At 47.5% G+C, this 24,644-nt stretch overlaps 1 protein-coding gene across 5 annotated transcripts; it reads left to right on the forward strand.

Moving 5' to 3' along the window:
* The first annotated feature begins 366 nt into the window (after positions 1 to 366).
* Positions 367 to 23,617, forward strand: AIG1 (androgen induced 1). Of its 5 annotated transcripts, XM_078856730.1 has the most exons (7): positions 6,663 to 7,099; positions 10,823 to 10,978; positions 11,397 to 11,498; positions 12,230 to 12,345; positions 20,060 to 20,211; positions 22,484 to 22,525; positions 23,184 to 23,214. In XM_078856730.1, the coding sequence occupies exons 1-6, from the start codon at positions 6,908 to 6,910 to the stop codon at positions 22,501 to 22,503; spliced, it is 738 nt and encodes a 245-aa protein (XP_078712856.1). In that variant the 5' UTR covers positions 6,663 to 6,907; the 3' UTR covers positions 22,504 to 22,525; positions 23,184 to 23,214. The 5 variants fall into 5 exon arrangements, with proteins under 5 accessions (XP_078712857.1, XP_078712859.1, XP_078712856.1 ...); XM_078856729.1 differs by lacking the exon at positions 22,484 to 22,525 and having other exon boundaries at positions 23,184 to 23,617; XM_078856731.1 differs by lacking the exons at positions 6,663 to 7,099; positions 22,484 to 22,525; positions 23,184 to 23,214 and adding an exon at positions 367 to 686 and having other exon boundaries at positions 20,060 to 20,975.
* Positions 23,618 to 24,644: the final 1,027 nt, after the last annotated feature.

A 24,644-nucleotide genomic window follows, 5' to 3' on the forward strand; every position in this document is an offset into this window, starting at 1 on the left:
CACCTTAATCTGCCTTTGCCGTTGCCCTACACTCAATGGCGCTTAACACAACACACACACATCTCTCTCTTAATTTGTCTGTGCCGACTGTGCACACACGGGATTGTGCTTAATAGAACCTGGAGTTTTCACTCAAGTCCTCGCTGGTCTTTGCTCCACAACAGACCCAAACAAACGCAACGCACTGGAGAGAAAACGCACAAGCGCCCCCACGCTGCAAAACGTACTACAACACGTGCTCGCCGAACATGTCCATACATTAAAATGGACGATGATGATTACCGTCATTATTATTGTTTAAAATATCGTGGTACAGTATGGTGTATCGATGTGTTTTTTTAGTGGTCGGTCATCAGGGTATGTACAGACTGTGAGATGTCGACGAGGTTGCTGTATTAGCTCGCGGGAGATATGAACTCCTCTAGACGTGAAACAGTATTTCAGTACTGTGGGCGCGGATCAGTGAGGGGAGATGCAGACTGGAAGATGTAAAGACGCGTCGGGGAGCTTTTACATTTCCCAGTGTGCTCTGCACGGCTAGGGCGATGGCGTTGATTCCGGCCCCTCTGTTGCGAGTGTCCATACTGCTCGCCTATTTCTCAGTGCTCTGCGCCTACAGGGCCGTGGACATACCTGCTCAGCAGACGTACGGCGGCAGCTGGAAATTCCTCACTTACATCAACGTGGTGAGATGTGCTGATGGTTGTGGTGGTGGTGGTGATGGCGGTGGTGGTGGTGGTCATCATGGTGCTGCTGTATGTAATGTGACGCGCGACCGCGATCACGTCTCGGCTCTGTCACTGCTGTATTTAGACCCCGTTCCTTGCGTATTTCAAATAAACGATGCAGTGGTCTCTCGTGTTATTGTCGAGTCCCTGGGTTATGGACACTCGCACTCTTTTGAACACGGTTCAGATTGCGAACTGCATCCGTGAGCTTGATTCTACAGCACCGCAACCACATACATAGCGGCGGTTTATTAATTAATGTATGCCATGTATTTAACAATGCGAGTATTCCTATTAATATTTAACATATCGCGAAGGTATGGGTATCTATCTATTATTGTGACTGTAATACGTTGTGATAACCACAATTAAAATGTGGAAGACAGCACAAGGGTCTGCTCTTTAGAATAATGACTTCACATGTAAAAAAAAATCCACTTGATAATATTAACAATATACGGCGCGTTGTACCTAATTATTTAACCCTCCTCACTCGTAGCCGGAGATGGCATGAATCGCCGCGTGTCATGGGTCATAATTCGATTAAAAATGAATTATTTTGAAACATTTTTAACGGAACGAATATTAGGGACTGCTCTGGGTAGTGGTCACGTCAACCAATTACATACAATATCTACAAGTTGAAAACATCGATTCGTACACACGCAAGCCGACGCGTGGATAGTGAGCTTAAGAGTCGATGTAAATATTCACTTATATGTCATACGTGCTCTGTGCTTTTCCAATGATGCATTGCAGTTTTTTCCCATGATGCTGTACGGTTTAAAACGTGTTTTTTTTTTCATTTGTGTGTTAATTATGTAATCCGTGCAGATTTTCTTTTCAGCTCACTGCGATTCTAAATGGCTTGAGAGTTTCACAAAAAAATATTATTAGTCAGGGGCTGTGCCATTTATCGATTAAGTTCAAAATATTGCAGAGTACAGTTGGAAAGACCCAGTGAAAAAAAGATTACAGACCATCCATCCATCATCATTGGCATTGCCTTATTGCAGAGAAAATTGAGTTGAACGTTATTGACAATGCCCCTTCTTCAGAGCAAGGAGAGAGCACGCATATAATAGCTGATTGGCATAGTTAGAGACTGCATTGTGGAGCTTTGAAAATATGAGAATTTAGGAGTTTATGCATTATCGTTAGCTATTGGCAGGTGCACAAATACTTTAATTATTTAAGTTAAATACATTATGCGATTCTGTAGTCGGTGCTCATGAATGGTGACGCAATGGTTAGCACATTTCGCGATGAACTCAGCACAATTGCGTTCAATTTTCCGCCCACGACCGACATTAGCGGTGAGCAATATCTGAACCCGCCCTGAACCTTACGCCTTTACCAACCTGCACTGACCAACATGCCGACGTATGGTCAAACAATCCTCGTGACCGACACGGAGTGGGGAGGCCTGCATCCAGCAGTGGATAGATATTGTGTTTATCTTATGCTCATTTGAAATGCACACCCGTTCTCTCTGGAACACCAGAATGTGCACTCACGAAGTACGTATCCACACAGAAGTAATGCACGTTATTTTATGTAATAAGACATGTTTTATTCCTTGAAGTGCGTGTCCGTTACTCAATATCGTCGTATATGTGACTATTCATACGCCAATTTACAACTGTAAACCAGGAAACACTTTTGAAATGTAATTCTTATCAGGCCCATAGTGCATACTTGGCTTCCACCTATTAATAACTCAAGCTCCCTCTCTATGTACACGCTATGAAGAAGGGCCATTGCTCGAAACGTCGCCTATTCTATATTTTTTCCTTTTAAGGCCACATGCTATTGACGAATGTGTTGTGCTTTTGTTGGTCATTGTTATTTGTGCACCACTGCCAAAGCAGTATCACTACATATTTTGTAATAACCGTCTTAAGTCATTCATCCCCGCAGTGTTAACCCTGCAATGACTCTCGTTTCCAAGAATAGACACCCATTGTCAACATCGTCAACGTTGAAAACTGTGATTCTGGTGTGTACACTTCACGCACTATATAACGTCAAACATGTAGTGCGTTTGCGCCGTGCTTTGGGCGTCAGTTTTGTTCATGCACGGTGAGTGGTGGCACGCATCACATCAATAAATATTTAAAAAGTGTTAAAGGTGCAGCCCTGCAATTTCTTGTTCACGACACTGCTGGCAGAACAGCTTCCACTGGAGGAAGTTCCAAAGGGCTCCTGTCGAGGGTATTTGGCCTACCCTTCCACGCTGGCCACGTGTCTTGGACGAGGTCGAAGTACTCGGTGTTGTAGCCGCCGGGTCGGCCGCCTCGGTCTAAGGGTTCGGGGGTGGGATCAGGTGTCGCCTTGTGGCTCACATTTTTGGTGAGGCGGTGCCGACGCCGCGACATCGTGGAGAAGGGGGCGACGTTGGCCCTGGGCGACATGCAATGCCAGCTATGGCTCTGGGGAGTACCCACACTCTACCCCGCCGTACGCGGCTTGCCGATCGACTGTATGGGCCCTCTTCTTGGTTCTTTCGGTAAAGTCACGTAGAATGGAAATAATAAAATAATAAAAATAAAACATAATAAAATAATTCTCACGACGTTTCGGCCACAACGCAAGCAGCCGTCCTCAGGTGAAGACCAGGTCTGTCGGGGAGACAGCGTCTGTCTCCCCGACAGACCTGGTCTGCAGTCACGAAAGCTTTAAATCGAAATGTGTGGGCCCTCATACACACGACTGGGTGAACAGGAGATCGAACCGAACCAGCGACCTCTGGATTGCGAGTTGAAAACGCTCTAAACATTACCCTACGACAGAGACCTGCCATAAATTCGACATAGAGCAGTGGTAATTGGCTGTTTCGATCAATTGCTGGACGAAGGCCTTCCCGCGACGTACCAGTCACGTGATGTTGCTTGATCATACTTCAACTGGCTGGTCTGAGCGGGTTGGTTTATAGGGACCTAAATCTTGACTTAAAGCTTTCATGACTGCAGGAATTCATATTCTTTGGATCTTTCGGTAAAGTCACGTAGATAGGTTCAAAGAAAATGACAAAATAACACAAACTACGACGTTTCGATCGCAACACAAGCGGTCGCCATCACAAGCGGTCGTCATCAGGTTGACGCTTGTGTTGCGATGGAAACGTCGTCGTTTTTTGTTATTTTGTCATTTTCTTTGAACCTATCTACGTGACTTTACCGAAAGACCCAAAGAAAAATTATAGGGACCTCATTCAAGACTCAAACATCGCACCTCTTAGCATTGACATTCCTCGAAGACACTCGTGTAACCGTCAACCGCATGAGAACATCCACAAGCCGATGCCCGCGTCTCCTTCGTGAATGGGAAGTGAGACACAAGCCACGGTAGAGAGTAGGGTGACTGTGGCGACGCAACCCAGACTATGGACCGCAGAGTCAACCAATGTGTCATTCTAGATTTGAAGCTTTCGTGACTGCAAGGATTCATACTTTTAGTTTTTTTTCGGTAAAGTCACGTAGGTAAAAAATAAAAGTTAATAAAAGTAATAATGGAAGTAAAATAAAGTAATAAATCACGACGTTTCGGAGGCAACACAAGTCTCCGTCATCAGGTGGGATTGTCAGACCGTCACACCCTTGATGCAGTAATTTTTGCTGTGACGGTCCCACCTGATGACGGAGACTTGTGTTGCCTCCGATACGTCGTGATTTATTATTTTATTTTATTTCCATTATTACTTTTATTAACTTTTAATTTTATTTTTTACCTACGTGACTTTACCGAAAAAACCTAAGAGTATGAACCAATGTGTAGTCTGCGCTCCTTCAATGGAGGAATAGACAAACTACACAGACTCTCTCCTGAAGCCCTCTCGTGCCTAGCAGACCTCGACATTGGCATTTAGCACCTGAACATATTGCATTTGAATACGCAAGAATAGAATAGGGACCCAGGACCGGCTGAGATATCACTCACCACGTGTGATAGCCGTTGACGGGCATGACACGCGTGTCGCCAGGCTTCATAGTTCAGCGCGAGGACCACTGCGTCACCTATCCCCCCCCCCTACTCCAAACTTAAGCGCAGCATCACACCTATTGCTAGTGAAGGGTCGCTAATTACGTCACTGGGCGGTGTGCTTTGAAGTCAATGCAGTTCCCGTCAATGTCACGGGCACAATCGGAGATGCGTTGTTGGCGACACCGTGAATGCGAGGCTTGCATGCTTTTGGGAGTCATAATAATCTCGTCTGTGATCCTTCTGTGTTCAGAACTTCCATCGACTTTAAGCAAAAATGATTCAATGCATCGCTTAAAGTCAACAGCGAAGACCGTACCGCGATGTTCAATAGTTGGCAAACATTGACTCTGCAGCCTATTGCAGAGACGATGACCTCACACGACGTCACAATGTGTACCAAACAGATTACGATGGTTTTAAATCGTTAAGTAAAAACCTTTTTGTTGCGTACATAATTTTATTATATGTTTTGTCCCGTATACTTGGAAGGTAACAGCCTGTCAATGATACAAGTGTAACTGCAATGGTTGAGTAGAACACGTAGGAGGCTATCGCGACCAATATAATCCATTACACAGGGGTTTTTTTTAGGGTTAATTCGCGTCAATATATAAATGTGGCGTGAAACCCGCCACCACCCGACACAGCCAATTAGCAAGGTTTGTGTCGGGTGGTGGCGGGTTAAACGACACATTTATATATGTTTACGCGTTCTCACCCAAAGAACGTGTTTCGTGGTTGAGTAGAAATGACAATGTAAGGCAAATGAATGATACATCTGTACATTTACATGCACAGCTCCATGGCGGTGCAAGAACCTGGGGGGAGGGGGGAGGGGTTATTTGATCCACAAGACAGTCCCCGAGATACGAACTCACGACTTGCGAACACCCGCACTAATGAACAAACCGCCGTAAGATGTTATACCACGTTTAACCATCCGACTTGCGAACTTTCGTCCGTACTTAGGGGCCGTCCATAAATGACGTCAGGCACCTAGGGGGGGGGGGGGGTCAGACATTTGTGACGATGTGTGACGAGGGGGGGGGGGGTGAGGAATGTGACGTCACATCAAAATGCGCAACTTTCAATAAATATAGACAACACGTTCTACTTAATTAAATTGACTTTTTATTAAACGTTTTCTCCTACGACACCAGAGTGCAGCGGCACATAAAATATGGTCTACAATGACAATAGTCTAAAGCGATTTGAAGCATGTTTTATTTGGGGGGGGGCAGAGCTTTATGACGTCATAATTGAGGGGGGGTCTGACTTTTTCTGACGCCGTGTGACGAGGGAGGGGGGTCAAAAATCGTCCAAAATCGCGTAACGTCATTTATGGACGGCCGTGCTTACGACCCGAACCGCGGAGCGATTTTGTTCGGCAGAGCGATCCCCCGCGAGGTGTTAACGGGTTCCAGCACCCCGCGTGATGCACGCCCTCTCTGAAGAGCAAGCCCCAGCAATCAGGACTCAAGGTACGTGAAAATAAAACCGAATTATCGTTCTTATTACTTTATTTTACGTTTCATTTACGGTGCAGTATTTATTACAGGATTGCATGCAAATGTAAAAACGCGTCTTCTTATTCATGAGTTTAGCAATGCGTTCCTTTTTTTGCTGAACCATAACGCATTTTAATTACAGTACGTACAATTAATCTTGAGTTGTGAGAGATTCGAACAGATCGACTGAAGAACGAGTCTCAGAACATAACTCGTTCGTAAGTCGAGGAATGCCCGACTTCACGCTCAATCATAATTTTCACATTCGTCATGCAGCTTTGCATTGCTCTTCTTGAGCTCTGAGTCATGAAGAGGATGTTAGAGCCATACATCCATGCACGCTATGTGTGTGAGTCTGTGTGTGTGTGCTAGTCTGTTTGTGTGTGAGTCTGTGTATGTGTGCGAGTTTCTGTGTGTGTGAGCCTGTGTGTGTGTGGGGAGCGGTTGTGTAGCGGTTAGCGCGCTGCGCTACGAACCTGGCGAGCAGAGTTCAATTCTCGCTCACGGTGAACACCGGTGACGATTATCTGAACTAGTCCTGGGCCTCCCCTAGGTCGACTCAGCTTCAAATAAATACCTGATGCCGCCACTAGGGAGACAGAGGCGGGCGGGCATGGCGCTGGCTACCCACCCCCTCGTGTGCTGTGCCTGCTTTTATAGGTTCTCGCTCACAGCACTTGCCCCAAAATGATGTTCAGGCTATGTGGGGAATTTGTGTGTATGAGCGGAGCGCCGGGCAACTACCAAGCAGCGAGTTGGCAGAGTAGGGGGCACAGGTGGTGCATCCGCCAGCCATCTCAGTCGATCCACGGCACTTGCCGGGGTCGATCCCGCGACCTCCTGTCAGCCGGAGCCTTCCACACTTCGCGTGGCCTCGAGGTGCGCCGAGCTTAACACGAGCACCGCAGTGACATCAACGCCACTTAGTGGTGAATGGCGGCTGTTGTTGTGTGCGTGAGAGCGCTGTGCGTGCGCTCTTGCAGTATTTCGACTTGTGTATCAGAGTGCGAATGTGTCAGCGCGTCTGTTGGCGTGTGTGCGCGCGCGCATATAATAACTTCGCTACGAACCCGCTGGCTTGAGTTCGATGTCCGATAACAGTAACGAATATATTCTTGGTTCTTTCGGTAAGAAGGGAAATAATAAAATAATGAAAATAAAACAATACAATTCTCACGACGTTTCGATTATGGTGAAAACCACGGCAAGCAAATTTTATTGCCGTGGGTTTTACACCTGATGATGATTGCTTGTGTTGCAATCGAAACGTCGTGAGCATTTTATTGTTTTATTTTTATTATTTTATTATTTCCCTTCTACGGGACTTTAACGAAAGAACCGAGAATATGAATCCCTGCAGTCACGAAAGCTTTAAATCGAAAAGTAACGAATATCTGAACCAGTCGTGGGGTCTCTCCGAGGGCGATATGCCTCAAATGACTCGTGTGCCTGGTGCGGGTGTGTTAACATCAGCAATGGGGCCACCACAAAGGCGGCCGGGCACAGTGTTGTCCACCCACACCCCCTCGTGTGCCGTGCCGGCCTTAATAGGTGCTCGTTAATAGCACTTGGCCCAACAGTCTGTTCAAGGCTATAAGGGGGATATTGGTCTTGTGTGCACGATAGGTTGTGCCCGTGTGGCAGTGAAGTGCGTGTGCCAGGATGTGGTGAACTCTCCTCCAGATCAACAGGAGGCGAAGAACGGAACTGTGGCGGGCGGTGGCTGTCGATGCTCCCCAACGTACTAAAACATCCATGGTGGGATGCAGGCGAGGCTGAACAGTCAGATCACTTACTGTGACCTAATTTCCCAGGTGTGGGATGAATTGGCCCCTCAGAATAGAGCAATCTTCTTAAGTGACTTTAATGCCCAAATCTATGGGAGCACCTCGGTGGGAGTGACTGAAATGCATTGACCAAGTCAGCTACGCAAGAATTGTAGGAGACTGCTAGATTTTGGTGCATCCCGTTGGCTTGTTATAACGAACACGCTGTTCTGTTACAAGTGCATCCACATATGCTAGTTCAAAGTACGCCAGTTCCAAGAGCTTCTGCTGAACTACGTAGTGTTGGAACAGTGAATGTGGGCCCTTGTTCTTGACATTAGGATATGCACATTCAGACAGGTTGAGCGGACCATTAATAACTCTTTAACAGCACTGAAACTGCTTCATAGCGATACTCTTATTGACAGCCTTGTTCATGGGAGGAATTGTTATCTCCTCTCCAACCGCGGGAATCAGGTCCAAAACTTCGCTGCACATTTTTGGTGAGGTCTCGGGGCAGAAATAACTTACAGCATCATGTGACCACGAGGGCTGAGAATGCGAGAGATGTGGAGCTTCAATTGTTGGAGGAAGTAGCGACCCACTGTAAAAAAAGAGAGATTTGGAGTCTGAGCTCTTTACAACTGAATGTGTGCAGGAACTGGCGGCACCAGGCTGCCCATGGCCAGCTCCAGTTCGGCAGCAGAGGTCTCAACCCAAATCAGTCGAGTGTAATTATTTTTAGATCGGCTGTGTAATGCTGTAAACTCTGCCAGGCCTGTCACTTCACGTAATTCTCTGGCATGGCCTCTCTATGCGTTTAAACACCTGTGCTAGCTGACCTGCCTACAATCCATCCTGGGTTCAACCATCCATCCTTGGTGTAACCAGGGCGGATTGTGCGAGCTCACAGAACTTTTAAAGATTTGGAGACAGTCCCGTCAGTGAGCTCCTCCAGCAGGTAAGTATGTGTTGGCTGGGTTATGTAGCCCACAAACCCAACCATCACATGTCCGTGAAACTTATACAGTATTTGTCCAGATCGAGGGGCTAAATGGGATTAGTGGGTGCCGCACGGGCTGAAGAGCGGATGGATGGACTAACGTGGCAAAGAAGACTTGTAGGCGAGTGGAATTGGCAGTGACTGGCACCAATAGTGTCAGCATCGGTCTCTGTAGGGGCCGTTCGTGAAAGAGCCCGCTGGGCAGCTGGAGCCAGTCGTCCTCCAGCAACAGTGGAAAGCAAATAAGCGACGCTCTCAACTATGAACATTGCTGGGCGGTGGGGAGTGCAAGGTGATGCATCTGTCAGTCATCTCAGTTGGTTAGCCCAGAACACCTGGACCTTCCCCATGACTTCCCAGCGAGACTTTTACACTTTGCATGAAAGTGCGCCAAACCTGGTGCAAACATCGTCGCAAATAGTGGTCGTTGTGAGCCATCCTGAATGAATGTGAATGCGTCAGAGTGACTTGTAGCATAGATCCCTTGCTCACGTGAACAATGTTTGTCGCTATTATTATATTCATATATGTTATGAGCTTCCATTTTTACCTGCGTTACTGGCCTTGGGCTGAGTGAACTATCACATTTCCATAACGAGCTTCAACCCCCCCCTCCCCGCCCCAGTAGACATGGGGCAGACTTTTAAGTTTGTGTGGGCTGCTTACTGCATGTCTTTGAAAGCATGACCACACATACCTGGTTCCTAGTGCAGTGTTGGACTGGGTGGGTGTGGAGGAGGAGGAGGAGGAGAGGGGGGGTTACTTGCAGGCTAAGAAAACACTTGCACAATGACGCCCACTATGTCTCGGGAAATATCTCGACGAACCGCACTCATTCCGGTATCGCGTTGTGCAGCTAGCGCACATGGCCCCGGACCCGTCGAGTCGTTGCGGACGTTTGGCTTAGGCCCCACCGCGTGCGTGCCTGTGTGCGTGCCTGCACGGCGCATGTGGTTTTTGTTTTTTTACGGGCCAGTCGCCCCCCCCCCTCATTGTGTGTGTGTCTGTTTTTTACGTGGGCTGTGAGATTCCAGTGTCCTTGTGCGAAGCTTTGTCGAACAATATACAGGAACCGCACATGTTTCGGGGGTTGAACGTAACGCATTTTCTTGGGTGACGTTGTGAAAGTCTGCGTTGGCTCAGAACAGGCTGATATGCATATTCAGCACCTACGCGCGCCATACAAAAAATAAATCGTGGGTTTTCCCCATGATGCATCACAGCCTAAATCTCGAATTTCTGGATCCGTTGCCAAGATTAATGATTAACATTGAAAGATTTACGACCGAGATTTATCTCAAGCTAGAAAGCCCTGCCGATGTAATCGGGTAAAGGAGGAATGTGCAGGATGGAGCAGTGCACGTTAGGTCGACAAGGTTTGGCGTGGGGACTCAGAGTGAGTGGTGGTACCGTGGTTAGCACGCTGCGCCATGAACCGAGCCACGCGAGTTTGATTTCCAGCCACGGCCTACATCATTGGCCAGTGATATCTGAATCGGTCCTTCTTTCAGTACCCCCTTGACCAACCTGCACTGAGCAGCGTGGTGAAGTATGGTAGGTAAAAATAATAATAAACCCCATGACTGACATGGCCTGGGAGAGACGTTCAACCATCGGTGGATTGAGAACCACTGGAGTTTCAGTGAACAAAAGAAACCGCTTTTCTCTTCATGAAAAAAACCACGTGGTGGAAAAATTGAAAACACACCTTGGAGGTGATGGAGGCGAAATGTCACACATCAACATTATGCCCATAATGGCTTTTGGCATTGCATTATGCTTTGGGTTAAGTGCGCATTGTACCTTTGTCCGTGTGTAATGTGTATTTTGAAGGTCATTCAAACGTGTTTCTTTGCCGTCGCGGTCTTGGGAGATGCTTCCAAGTTCCTGCACAAGGGCGGTAGCGGCTTGGCGATGGATCAGCAGCTCACGAAGCTCACGCGGCTACGGGATCGCATTTTCACCGTCCTCGCTTTCCCTATTGGGACCGTGAGTAATCCCGGTTTCAGGACGGCCTCAACATCCGCACGTGTCCTCGTGATGAGTGGTCGTGCAGTTGGTTAACCTCACGTGACCCCTCTCGTGTTGAATGAAACAAATCTGCGCATCGTTTTTCACGCAGCTTTCTGACAATTTCACATCTTGAATGACCAAAGTCACATTCATTATCATCGTCAGCCACGGATTGAAAGCCTCCCCAATTACTTTCGAGCTCTCGTCGCCTTACGATAGGAATTCCAATGTCGAGCAGCGCGAGAAAAAGAAGCAGCAAGGGTTGCGACCTGCTGTGCGGTGGTTGAACACAGTCGGGGTGAGACAACGGTCAGTCTGGAATCACACTCAGAGGCAGAAAGTGGGTTGCGTGTTTCGGTTTCCTGTGTCTCTTCCGTCCTCCCCCCCCCCACAGTTTGTGGTCATAGCCTTCTGGGCCATGTACTCCTGGGACAGAGAGATGGTCCATCCGCAGGTGCTCGACTCCTTCATCCCCGCCTGGCTCCACCACGGCATGGTGAGGCTCTCTCCGGGAGAGATGCTCGTGGACAATGTCCGGCTAGCGCGGGGGGGGGGGCTTTAAGGCCTGCAGCTCACGGGGGGTTCCCCTTTTTTAGTGGCCCACCACAAAAAGTGGAGTACGGCTGAGAATACAACATTCCAACCAAATAAGTAGCGTGCGCGCGCACGGATCGGAACAACTCCGCATGTTTCACCAAGCCGCTGTGTTCGGTTGGCGCAGAACTGCTCTGTTCCATCGCTCGACCCGCGGTCAGGTCACCTGCCAGTTTCATCAGTTGTGCCACAGGGAGAACGTGACGTGGGATGTTTAGTCGTATTTAAAAATATGTACTGTTCTCTGCTTTATAATGGTTGCAATGCAGCACCGTGGTGATGCACCCGATAGGTCATTTGGTGAATCCACGGCCTAACAAATTTGTATTACTACCAGTTATGGGCTAAAATTAATTTTTTGTTGTTAAATTTTCATCTTCATCTAGTTTTACAATGCGTGTATAGCCAAGCTAAGCAACACGGAGACATGTGGAGGTATTTAACAATCAAGGTAATGAAGTGAAAATACAGATAGATGCCCCCCAAGACTACAACAAACCTAACCCGACCCTGCTCATGGGTTCAAACCGTGCAGCGCCAGCGATCACCGCTCCACATACACAAGCTCGGGGATTTTTGTTTTAAAAAAGACACGCGCACGTTCCCCGCTCCCACCCCCCCTGTTACCCCCAGCACAGCACCGTGCTGCTCTTCCTGCTCTTGGAGATCCTCATGACGCCACATCGCTACCCAAGCAGAGCCATGGGCCTCCTCGGCACCATTCTCTTCAGCGTCGCCTACGTCGGCTGGTAGGGACATCTTGGTTGTGCGCCTCGCGTCAAACCCGGATTGAGCAAAGTTATCGCACTCCCTCGACTCAGACGTGCGTGCGAGATGATGGGAGAGTGGTGAAAGGGGCAGCAGGGGCTGTGGGCCGATCGCAGCCGCGCGGCAGGAGCGACGAGGTCTTGGGGCTGTGTGGCAGGCGGCGCGTGAGATTTCACATTGCGACCTCAATTAAGACTTGAAGGCATTGTCATTATTGATGGTGCCGTTCTCGCGACTCGAGGTGAGCGAATGGAAATTTCAAGTTCAAGGGTCCTTGGGAGCGCCGGTGGTGGTGGTGGTGGAGGAGGGTGATGATCGGAGGGGTTTGTAGGGGTGGCAGGGGGAAGCTGGGAGGAGGGGGGGGGGCTTTTCGAGGAACATAGTCATATTTATAAGATCATAATACTTTGGCAAGCTGGACAATTGCGGTTTGCAGCAGTGCTTCAACTCCTGTCCTCGCAGCCCACCACAGCACAGTGTTCATTCTAGATGTGAAGTTGTCGTGACTGCAGGGATCCATACTCTTTGGTTCTGTCGGTAAAGTCACGTAAGTAGAAAACAGCAGTTGCCCTGCTGTATCGGTTCCACCTGATCACGGTCGCTTGAGTTGCGATCGAAACGTCGTGATTTAATTTTAATTTTATGTTTTATACCTACGTGACTTTACCGAAAGAACCAACGAGTAAGCACAGTGTTCTATGACTACCAACCACAGGTGCACGCCCTGTGCGGTAGCTTCGGTCGTGCCCCTACAACCTTTAAGGATCATCTCACACCCGTCCTGTCCCTTCACTGGCTCCCTGACCGTACCAGTATTGATTGTGAGATTATCTTACTAGTATTCAAGGCGTTAAATGGACTTTCTCCTCCCTACATTCATGACCTCCTTCAGCCATATATTCCATCAAGATTATTAAGATCATCGGATTGTGCATTGCTCACTGTCCCACGGTCTCGGCTTCACACTTGGGGGTGGCGGTGCCTTTTGTAATTGCGGCACCAAAACTCTGCAACTCGTTGCCCTTCGAGGTCAGGACTTCCAAGACACTGCAAATCTCGACTAAAAACAGATCTGTTTAAAATCGCTTTCTCTCTTTAGTTATTTTCAAACGTCTTTGTTACATCACCTTTCCTTGGTTGATGTTAACTATTTCCGCCTTTTCATGCATAGCGCCCTAAGAACGATTGTTTACGGGCGCTTTGTGAATGTCAATTATTATTGTATATGAACAGAACATGAAGGTAATACTGCAATGAAACAGTGCACTGTGCTGGGTCACGAGAATAGCAATTGAGAAAAAAAACTGGCTGACAGACAGGGCTCAAAATGCATACCTGAGCAATGAGCCAAAACCACGAAGATGTTGGGTTTCAAATGTGGGTTTCAAGCACTTGCAGGTTGGGCGGCTCATCTCTGAAAATAACAATCAATCAGCATTCCAGAAGTTGGTGGAGTGCTCTTGCTATCCACCAACAACACATCTAGCAACTCGGCAGCATTTGTGTGACAAGAAACACAATGCTGACGAAACTCAAAAAGTCGAGACCAGTCCGGAGTTTGCCTCCTTAAACAAACATTGGCCCAGAAATGAACAAAATATATATTTTGCATTCTATTTGCACTCCATATTGAGAGACGACATTGTGCCTGTATATTTGTTTAAAGTTCTTTTTAATCTATTGCTGGATGAAGGCCTCTCCATGCCAGTCATGGGGTTGTTTGGCCAGGGGCGGTTTCTTCATTAGGGCGATTGGGCGACGCACCACCAATGTCATTCAACCACAGAGTCACGCTAGCCGTCACTGTGCCTCTGGATATAGTCCACTCAGCGTCATGTCACGTTCTGTGGAGTACCGCCTCTTTTTGGGCGATTTCACTCTGGCTGAGAATCGCCCCGTGTGGTCCCATAGACTTACATTCAAAGATGTTTTTTTTCGAACGGGGGCGCTGCAATGCATTCTCTATGGCTTCCGGGAGGGCTCGCACTAACGTGCTTACGTCGTCATACGTAAGCACGTTTCAGCCACTGTGTTTGAAGGAGAGGGTTCATGACTGGCTCAGATATCACTCGTAACCAATGTTAGATTATTTAGCCCACCGGTGTGTTGAAGAGAGAATCAACAGCATTTTAAACTTTGAGTACGACGTTTCGCTGGTAATTACAATCAGCTTCATCGGGCAAGAATGGTGAAGTTCTCCTGTTGCTCCCGGTCTTAAATAGAGCAGCAGCAAAAACGTGACACATTTTTTACTGTTTGGCCGTGTCGGGTGGTGGAGGGTTACGACACATTTATAAATAACGCGATCTGACCCAAAAACCTATATTATGAGTAATATCGGTCGCGAAAGCCTACGTGTTAAACCAATGTTAGCTGTGGCCGAGAATCACGCTCATGTTGTTGCGTTGGCAAGCGTAGCATGCTAACTGCAGTGCCACCGCTCCACCTTGTTCATTTGAACGCGACTGATTGGGGACCGTTCCAACTCTGCGGAGTAAAATGGAGGTCGATTGTTGCGTAACAAACACTCTTGACATGTCACGTAGGAGTCCTATCTGAAACCCGGGTCCACACACCTGAGCGATCAGCTGTTCAACCGGTTTTCTCACACTCAAGACAACTCCACTCTCAAAGCGGCGATCCGCTCAGCGATTCGTCGCTGAGTATTTCGTCGCGCGACCTGCGACCGGTTGCTGCAATCCATGAAGCGCGCCGTTGCGATGTCACCGTTGCGCAACCGCCAGCTCGGATGTGGACAAACAAGTAAACCCGTAAAAACAAAGTTTTTCACTATAAATCCTTTATATGCGTGGCATCGGGGCGGCTATAGTCCTCTCGTCCTCTGGCTTGAGATGGCTGCCACCTATGGGCCAGATGATTGTCTGGCAGCATTAAACAATTGGTAATTAAATATATATATTTTTTTCCCTAAACAGTAAACATTTTTGGAAATTTCACGAAAATGCATTGTCACGCACAACGAGTCTGTGTGCAAAATATCAGCTCGATTGGATCACGGGAAGTGGGTTAAAAACGACCGAAAGATTTGCACGGTCCTAAGCAAGCAAGCGAACTTAATATAAAGTAAACCCGTAATAACAAAGTTTTTCACTATAAATCCTTTATATGCGTGGCGGCTAGAGTCCTCTCGTCCTCTGGCTTGAGATGGCTGCTACCTATGCGTCAGATGATTGTCTGCCACCATTAAGCAATTGGTAATTAAATATTTAATTTGTTTTCCCTGAACAGTGTAACATTTTTTTTTTTTCACGAAAATTAATTGTCACACACAACGAGTCTGTGTGGAAAATGTCAGCTCGATTGGATCACGGGAAGTGGGTTAAAAAACGAGCGAAAGATTTGCACGGTCCTAAGCAAGCAAGTGAACTTAATATAAAGGATTTAATAATATATTCGCCTGTGGAGGACGCGGTGATCGATCACGCGACCTTTCGCATGGGAAGCGAGGGCGCTACCAACTGCGCTACTTCGCCACGGCCTGTGGAGGGGTTACGCTCTGGGCTCCTACACTCTGACGTTCAGCCAAAGCCATGAATGCGTTCTATTTGAATATATGTAAAATAAATTTTTTTTGCCTAAAAAGTGTAACATTTTGGGAATTTTTTTTCACGAACAATAATTGTCTGGCACAACGAGTCTGTGTGGAAAATGTCAGCTCGATTGGATCACGGGAAGTGGGTTAAAAAACGACCGAAAGATTTGCACGGTCCTAAGCAAGCACGCAAGCAAGCAAGCAAGCACGCGAACTTAATATAAAGGATTTAAAAAGAGCGGCAGGCGATTTACGTTTGCGCGGTCGCGATCGCGATTTGGCTGCTCAACTGACCGCTCAGGTTTGGCGCCGGCGTGACACTGGGTGAGAAGCAACGAGTTATTCGGCGATGTACGTTGTTCATTCTGGGGTCGTCTCTTTCTGCGAGATGTCAACGCGTGACACCAACGCGTAATCGGAATACGCCCAAGTTTCTGACAAACAAACAAAAAAAAACCTGAAAAAAACCCACCGTTAAACAACGTACAGTGTTTAAAACCCCACTAAAAAGTGGGGATGAAACAGTTGATGCTGTCCAAGGCGGGATGTGCATCAGCCTGGTTAGACATCGAGCTATTTTGCCTAAATATTAGCATTATGATCTTGATTTGAAGCTTTCGTGACTGCAGGAATCCATACTCTTTGGTTCTTTCGGTAAAGTCACGTGGGTAGAAAAATACATTTTTTTTCTGCCTACGTGACTTTACCCAAAGAACCCAAGAGTATTAGCATAATGCTTCATCCGATGTGGTCAAGGAGGCAGCTTACCCAGTGAAGCACACGTTAGAGGAGGGGGCGGGGGGAGGAGAAAACACTGCAACACTTGAACCTTATGGCGGGACCCCGGGGTCCCGAATAAACGGAAGTGAAAATCGTAATTAGTAAAAAAAAATTGGCGACTCCGTCCCACACCGCGCACACCAACGCCGCGACCAACCTGGCGCGAATCATCCTGTCGTGTCCAAGCCCAGCGGCGAGGACGAATGCGCAGAAGAAACAAAACTTTGATTAGCGCATCGTGTAGAGTTCGTCGTGCGGAATAGATTGCCGCGTCGTTCGCCTTCAACAGACATAAAATGACGTCGCAACGCAGTTGATGCGAGAGCCGGGGGCTCATGGGACCATTGGGATCCCGCCATAAAGTTCAAGTGCGGCCTCGCTTGTGTGCAGAGTTACGAATCGGGTCAAGCGTGTCCTTTTGCAAATTGCATAGAGCTACAGATCCTGACCTCCCCTTGATCCGCTGGTCCACTGCCACCCCCCTCAACATTTGATTCGCCGCGCACCTATGCTGTTCATTCTGCACCGTTTTGAGGTCATCCGTGTCATGCTTCGCCTCTCGAGCGCGTCCTCCGCCTGTGTTCGACATCGTCATCGAACACACACGGATGGCAATTTTCAACAAACGGCAACAGATTGGCAAGTTGCTTTATCCAGCAGTGGATTCGCCTGTAAGTCGATATCAATTATGATTATTAGAGCGGAGTAAACTTTGCCAAGCCCGCCGCATTAGTAGTAACAGTATCCGGCTGCCGTGCACGCTGGAGCTCCCGTGCCTTTTGAAAATGTAATCCACGGTAACCCGAGTCAAAACTGACCCCACACTGTATGGGTTACTCAATAGCAACTTAATACATGCGCTTTCTCAAGTCACTGCGGCCGGCCCGATGATTTATTGTGCCCGTAGCAATGTATCCCCGGGCCCTGAAAGAATAGATCGACTGCCGCTGAAAGGCCTCCTCTGGTCGTGACCGTTTGGAATGAGTGTACGGGTGGCGATTACATATGGGTGGCCACCCGTGGTGGTGGTGGTGGTGTTTGGTGGTGATGCGTGCCTGTAATACGGTGCTCTGGAGGAGTGGTTGATTATATTATTGCTCTTTAGTTCTTTCGGTGAAGTCACGGAGAAAGAAATACAATATAATATTACAATAGGACGTTTCTATTGCAACACAAGCAACCATCATCAGGTACAAATATATTATTGCTGCAAACGATTTGCGAGGCTTAACCAGGACACGTGGCTTAACCAGGACACGTGGCTAGCCATCGCAACAAAGACGGTCCCTGTATCGCGCGCACTCCGATGCGCTTCTGGAACGCTCTTCCTTCCGATATCAGGAAGACGCTGGAGCTATGCACTTTTAAATTTAGACGTTAAATACATTTCCTTAGAACTGCGTTTTGTTGTTTAGTTTGTTGTCCTTCCCCCGCACCACCGATTAGCACGGCTGGCTAGACACGGGCGCGAAAAAAGTTAAACATGCTTACATGGTGGGCCGGCAGTCATTCCTTCTCTTTGTTAGTCATTCCCACATTTGCATATGGATGCACCCTCAACCACTGGCTCCTCCGACTACAATTTGAGTAGCCTCACTCTTTCCGATGACGGTCCGCCGTCAATTGTCCACAGCGTGCATGAAATGACACCAGAACATTTTAAAACTGAGACGAAAAGCTTGATGTTCACAAAAGGCTTCCTGAAACCGGGACATTTGGCAAGTGCTGGGGTTGGTGGATCAGGTAGAGATCACACTTGTGTGAGAAATGTGCACGTGCCTGCAGGCCAGGGAGGTGGCACGGAGGTAGTGGTACATGAAGTAGGTTGCGCCTTGGATCAGACGTGTTGAGTGTTAGTTGCTTGCTTTACGAGTTTGGCTTTATCTGGGTGTTCCAGCTTCCCCCAGCATAAAGCAAAGTAATGCTCAAAAAGACAATTTATCAAACATGACTCCGGCAAAAAGAGTTATAAGACTCAAATGAGATTTTCCAAGGTTAATATTACTATTATAGTAAGAATAGGTCAACATTCAAACGACATTTGTTTCTGCGTTCAACAGTAATGGTGCAGTACCTCTTTCACTTGGCGACCCGGAGCCAGTGTTGGAAATTCCACATTCCTTTGGTGGTGGTCAGTCTCTCCATAAAGCAACCGTTATTGACTTCCCACAAGGTGGTACTAATTTATTGAGCACATGTGAAGTGCCGACTGACAATTCGAATTTCCAACCTTCCCTTAGAAATCGTGCCAATCCAGCTGAAGAGATTAATCACAATACACATGCATACTTTGCTTTGTGAAGAACGGTGGTGCGATACTGCCCGTCACGCACGGCACGTTGAACTTGTTGGGAACCTGATGCTTGATTCTCGGCCATGGCTGACATCAGTGGCGAGTGATACATGAACCCGTACTGACCAGGGATGGTGAAATATGGACAAACAACCCCCATAATTCACAAAGCATTGGGAGGCCTTCCCCCAAAAGTGAACTAGCAAAAGGCTGTGAATTAATTATTGACTTCTTGCCAGGTTAGAATCCTTTGAAAGAGCTGTTTTTTTCTTCCCCCGGATCCCCACCTTTCACCAATACTCACTGACCAGAGTGCCAAGTACTGTAATGGAAGGAGATCCGGCTAAAATGAATAAAGCAAACAAACCGACCGTCGCTAAAGAAAAAAACCACATACACAAAACAGCGCAATTATATTTAGTTCGTTATTAATCCTGTCGTGAAGTCAGTGCCACATGCTCAAAGCAGTCTCTGACTTCTGCCCGCTTGTACAAGTTACGAGCATCAACATTCGCAAAATGTGCGCCACCCTAAAGCCTGCTTTACTGAATACAGAGGTTGGATATAGGCGCTCGCTGCGTCTGGTTTGACATTGCCAATGCAGCCTACGAATTATAGCCCTGGAGTTATAGGCAAGCGGAGAGCAAGCGCAGCAAAAGGCATTGTTGCACTATACTTCTATGCCTCTGCTGCCCCCCCCCCCCCGCTTTCACCAACACTCGCTGACCACAGTGGCAAATAATGGTCAAATAACCCGCACGACCCACATGGCATGGGGCTAGCCCTTATCTAGCAGTGCATTGACACAATGTCTGTACCGTCTTAATGGTGTCACGCAGGAGCAGTTCAGGATGGAGGAACCAGATTTTGGGCCATTTTTTTGTGCCCCACGTCATATATGGCTCTTGTTAGTCGGGAACGCCGTCATCTGGCAGTGGTTTCACAAAGACGCTGGATATGCGGCATTCGCCGTAAACAATGAGAATAATATAATAAAAATAGATAGCGATGGAGCGCTACTCTATTCCCCAGCCGTCCGCGAATACAAAGCACCGTGTTCTCTTTGCAGGGTTCTGTGGGTGCAGCAAGCAGCTGGGATCTCCGTTTACCCACTCCTGGCACGGCTCGCACGTCCTGTGCTGGGTGCGCTTCTCGCTCTTGCCGTGCTCGCAGTCGGCTGTCTCTACGTCGCTGGGGAGAAATTAGACAGCTTCGTCTGGGGTGAGGCTGGGAGAGCGAGCAATGGGTTGCTGTGATTTGTTTTTTGTTTTGTGTGTGTTTAACGCAGTGCAGGAACACGAACGAGACGGTGCCGGGAGGTTGTCGCGACCCAGCGCTGTTGACGATGCCACATGTCGCCATCGCTTCCTGCCCTTTTCAACGGTTTTATACTTAACTTGACTCCGATGTTTGTCGTGGTCAAATCTTGTAATCAGAAGTTAGTCTACTTCCTGTTGTCCAATCAATTCCAAATTTTGCGGTAGCAATTAAATCGTTACTTTAAAGCATTTTACATTTTGTGTGGACGCCTTATTAATTATATATACTTGTGTAGATCAAAAACGCCGCGGTCTCTAAACTTTTGCATCGCCTCGCCCAAGAAGCAGACGCCACGTGTCTCAGACGCGCCAGTTGTGAATAAATCCATTGTTTAAAAAAAAACTTTTTTAAGGAGTTTAGTATAGATGCCGTGGTGGTTTATAAAGTACAAGCCCGACCTCCAAGTTCTTCTCTTACAGCATCATTAACATCGCCGCCACGTTCTCGCTTCGCATCATCCCCTTATTATACAGTCGACATTTGCCCTTCAAGGACCATTCTTACTTTTCGATTTAAAGCTTTCGTGACTGCAGGGATTCATCTTCTTGGTTCTTTCGGTAAAGTCACGTAGACGGGAAATAATAAAATAATACAAATAAAACATAATAAAATAAAATTCTCACGACGTTTCGGCCACAACGCAAGCAGCCGTCCTCAGGTGAAGAACAGGGCTGTCGGAAAGACAGCATCTGAATGAGACGCTGTCTTTCCGACAGCCCTGTTTAATTTTTACAATTTTATTATTTCCCTTCTACGTGACTTTACCGAAAGAACCAAGAAGACCATTCTTACTGTTTCATCACTGCCGCTGTCCAAATTTCGGACTTCACTTTGGCCGCCAGTCTCTAAGTCTTCGTGAGCTGCCCTCCTGCATCGTGTGCCCAGGACATGCCCATCAAAGGCTGCTGTTTTTTATTTAGTCTCTAATCTCGTCATGTCTCGCAAGCTAAGCCAGGTTGAACCTGGATAGTGCTTGGATCGGTAAACACCATATGTAACGAGTGTTATCGACTGCGTGTGGTGGGGAGCGCTAGTGCCACAGTTAGCGCGCTGCGCTTCGAACCAGGCGACTCTAGGTAGACTCAGCCTCAAATGAGTACCTGGCGCGATGTGTGAACATCGCCACTGGGGAGACAAAGACGGCCGGGCGTGGTGCTGGCCATCCTCCCCCTCGTGTGCCGTTCCGGCCTTCATAGGTGCTCGCTAACAGCACTTGCCCCAACCAATCTGTTACAGGCTATACGGGGGTCTTTGTCTTCGTGGTGGGCAGCAGAGGCCAGGGAAGGAAAATCCATCGTACTGTATGTTCATAAATCCATGCACTTTTGTCTTCGCCAAACCCACACTGACCTGTGCGACTAAGTATGGTCAAACAACACCCCACGACCCCTATGCCATTTGGAGACCCTTATCCAGCAGTGGATTGACAAAGGGCTGTACATTTACACGTGTACATAACGCCCGCCTGGGATGTTATATATTACCAGCTTCAAAATCGCTTGCCCTATCCTGCCCTGAAATGCCTAAAACCATCCGCAAACACGTGCGTTCAAAAGCCACGCACGCGTCTTCTATAGAAGTTCTGTTCAACTCCAGCTCGGTGACCCAGACAGCGATGCAGACACATTGCCCCTTCCTACACTGCCAAGTGCCCTCAAAACACAATCACGCAACACCGTGCAGCCTGTGCCGATCAGCTGCCCTGGGTTGGTTTCATTCTCACATGATTACGAGGGACGTTCATATTTGTGTTGCGAGGTTGTTTGGACGGTAATGGTGGCGATATGTGTTGCGATCGGCATTGGTTATCGTGCATTGCTGGTGTATGTTCTACGTGTCATAAGCGGCATTGCTTTATTTCGAAAAGCTCCTTTCGTGTGAAGACTGGCAGCACATAGCAGACAATGTATGTTTACGGAGAGTCGCATTTAGAGTTATACATAAACAGTGCTTTCCTGCTCAATTGGGTATGTTGGGTTGCACTCAACTCCTGCTCACAATGCTGAGCCTCTGGTAGAAATTCTGCATTCATTTGCTCAGGGTTAGTCTATCCATACAACCACTGTTGACTTTCCTAAAATTGGTACTCATTTTATTGACTCTAGAGGGATGATAAGCTGAGATGACTGACCCCCCTCTCTGAAATGTGAACTTGTAACTGATTGGTCGACAGCTCCTCGACCTGGCCAATAGATGAAAAGAAAACACTGAATAGGTAACCGTCTTATTATAATACTACATTTCTGGCCATTCTGAATCATAAAGGCACTGCTTAGCTCACATAGAGAAACACACAGAATTATATCAACATCGCAGTTGCTCAGACGTTTCCGTAAAAGAAATGTTATTTAAATATATATTGTTATCATTCATCGACATTGAACTATACACTGCTGGATTAAGGCCTCCCCAAGTCGTCACCATCTCTCATGGTCCCTGCCTTGCAATGGAACAATCCATTTGGCCCCTGTAAATTAGCAGATTTTGTCGCTCCATCTCCTCCGTGGATGCCCCCTTGGCTACCACTCCACAGGTCGCGAGGGTTTCATTACATTTGCATCGCTTTCGTCCGTTGAATTTTTTTTCTTCAAATTTTAGATCGCAAAAAAACGCTATCATTTGCATTCCTGATCAGAATAAGGTCAATAACATTTAATATATTCGTATTCATCGGTATGAAAATATATCTTACATTTGCATGATCCTAACATAGTGGTTAGAGGCACCACGCTATGAGGTCCAGTTTAGATTCATAAGATGGACACCCCCCAACTTTTGCATTAAAATACAGGGGGGCGGGAAAGTGTGTCTCATAATCTGTGGGGGGATACGATAACACTGTATACTGTCATTTGTGTTTCTATCATTTACAGGGAGAGAAGAGGTGATTTCCAAATCGGACTAACGCTGAGTCACAGCCGAAAACGTTCTCATCTCAAGTAATATGTAACTCTGGTGCAGCATTGCAAGAGTCACATAAACGTTGCCATGCTTTTTTGGTGAAGGTGGAAAAGGTGCAGCTCTGCAAGCTCTCTACAAGCTCATGCCCATGGAAGGTCCACCACTGGAGGAACCTCGAAGAGGGTATTTTTTGGCCTACTCTTCCACATTGGCCAGATATCTTGGAAGAGGTGGGAGTAGCAACGCTTACCCCACTCCGTGCAACCTGCCGATTCACTACCTATGTTGTACCCATTTGTATTGCTGGAATGCTGATCGAAAAGTCTTGTCCAGTAATCGCCTTTATAAACAATGCCTATCTCACAAAGTGTACGTCGTCTTTGCAATGGCCGTGTTTCTGAAGGATATTGTCTTAAACGCAACGCAGTTATCAATTCAGCTCTCAAGAACGAGATGTTTCACTTGAGACAATAGCCAGCGTTAGATGAGAGAGCACTACTTAACGCAGCCCTGGAGCGTGCCTTTTGTTTAAAGGTCACGGTTACTGAAGGGCCGGGGTGGGTGGGCATGACACGGTTAATATTAAAACACACTTTATGTAACAGATGTTACATGCTAAACGGAATGAGAAATGAAAGATAGATCTGCTTTTGTCGATGATGCGTTATTGCTCTAGCTCGCAAGGTTTGGCGAACTAGTGAACTTGAAGGGAAAGAAAATGCCACTTGTGTTAAATATTACGACCAGTTTTGGCTCGAGCACAAGAGAGTGGTGCTCAGCCTGCGTCAGCCGTCCCAACGCTAAAAAGTTGACTCGATTGACCCCAGCTGTACAGGGTTCTCCAATTATAACCCCTCTCCTAAAATACCGAGAGATCTGAGAAATGATTTTAATCCAAAGCCCTCTGCAAGTCTCAAACCAATCTCAATACACGCATAGAAACATCTTTGGACACTTCCGAATGCATTTTCCCCCAACGCGATTCGCTCGCAGCATTCAATGGCGATGCACAAGCCGAGGCCGCTGATATCTTTGTGGATTCGTCGCACGGTCGGCGATGTGACTGCGCAAGAAATCATGCGCTGGGGGTCAAGTGAGGTGTGCTCGGTGAGGAGGGGGGGGGGCTCACACAATCGTTTCACCTCGGCCAATCGAACGCACGAAAGTCTCGAGGAACAAATCGCTCACTGCTCTGGGAACCGATTTCGGTATCGTTGAATGGATCACCCCGTAGTTATGCATTGTCGTCTTCCACGGCCATTCGCTGATGCGATGCGATGCTGTTGCTTTCCAGAGGGCAATGTCACTCATCGCATGCCACGACTGTGGAAGGACGATTGGGAAACGTTCGATTGTAAAACAGAAATACAATGCAGACCGTGTGAATGCAATGGCCAATCGATATCAAGAAGGCTGCAATCTGTCCGGCAAGT

Source organism: Lampetra fluviatilis, chromosome 5, assembly GCF_964198595.1.
Source record: "Lampetra fluviatilis chromosome 5, kcLamFluv1.1, whole genome shotgun sequence".
In the NCBI taxonomy this organism is placed as follows: domain Eukaryota; kingdom Metazoa; phylum Chordata; class Hyperoartia; order Petromyzontiformes; family Petromyzontidae; genus Lampetra; species Lampetra fluviatilis.

Coding starts and splice junctions, on each gene's coding strand:
- AIG1 (XM_078856728.1), top strand. CDS start 6,908: ATGATGTTCAGGCTATGTGGGGAATTTGTGTGTATGAGCGGAGCGCCG. Junction 10,979..11,396: donor TCGCTTTCCCTATTGGGACC/GTGAGTAATCCC, acceptor CCCCCCCCACAG/TTTGTGGTCATAGCCTTCTG. Junction 12,346..20,059: donor AGCGTCGCCTACGTCGGCTG/GTAGGGACATCT, acceptor TTCTCTTTGCAG/GGTTCTGTGGGTGCAGCAAG.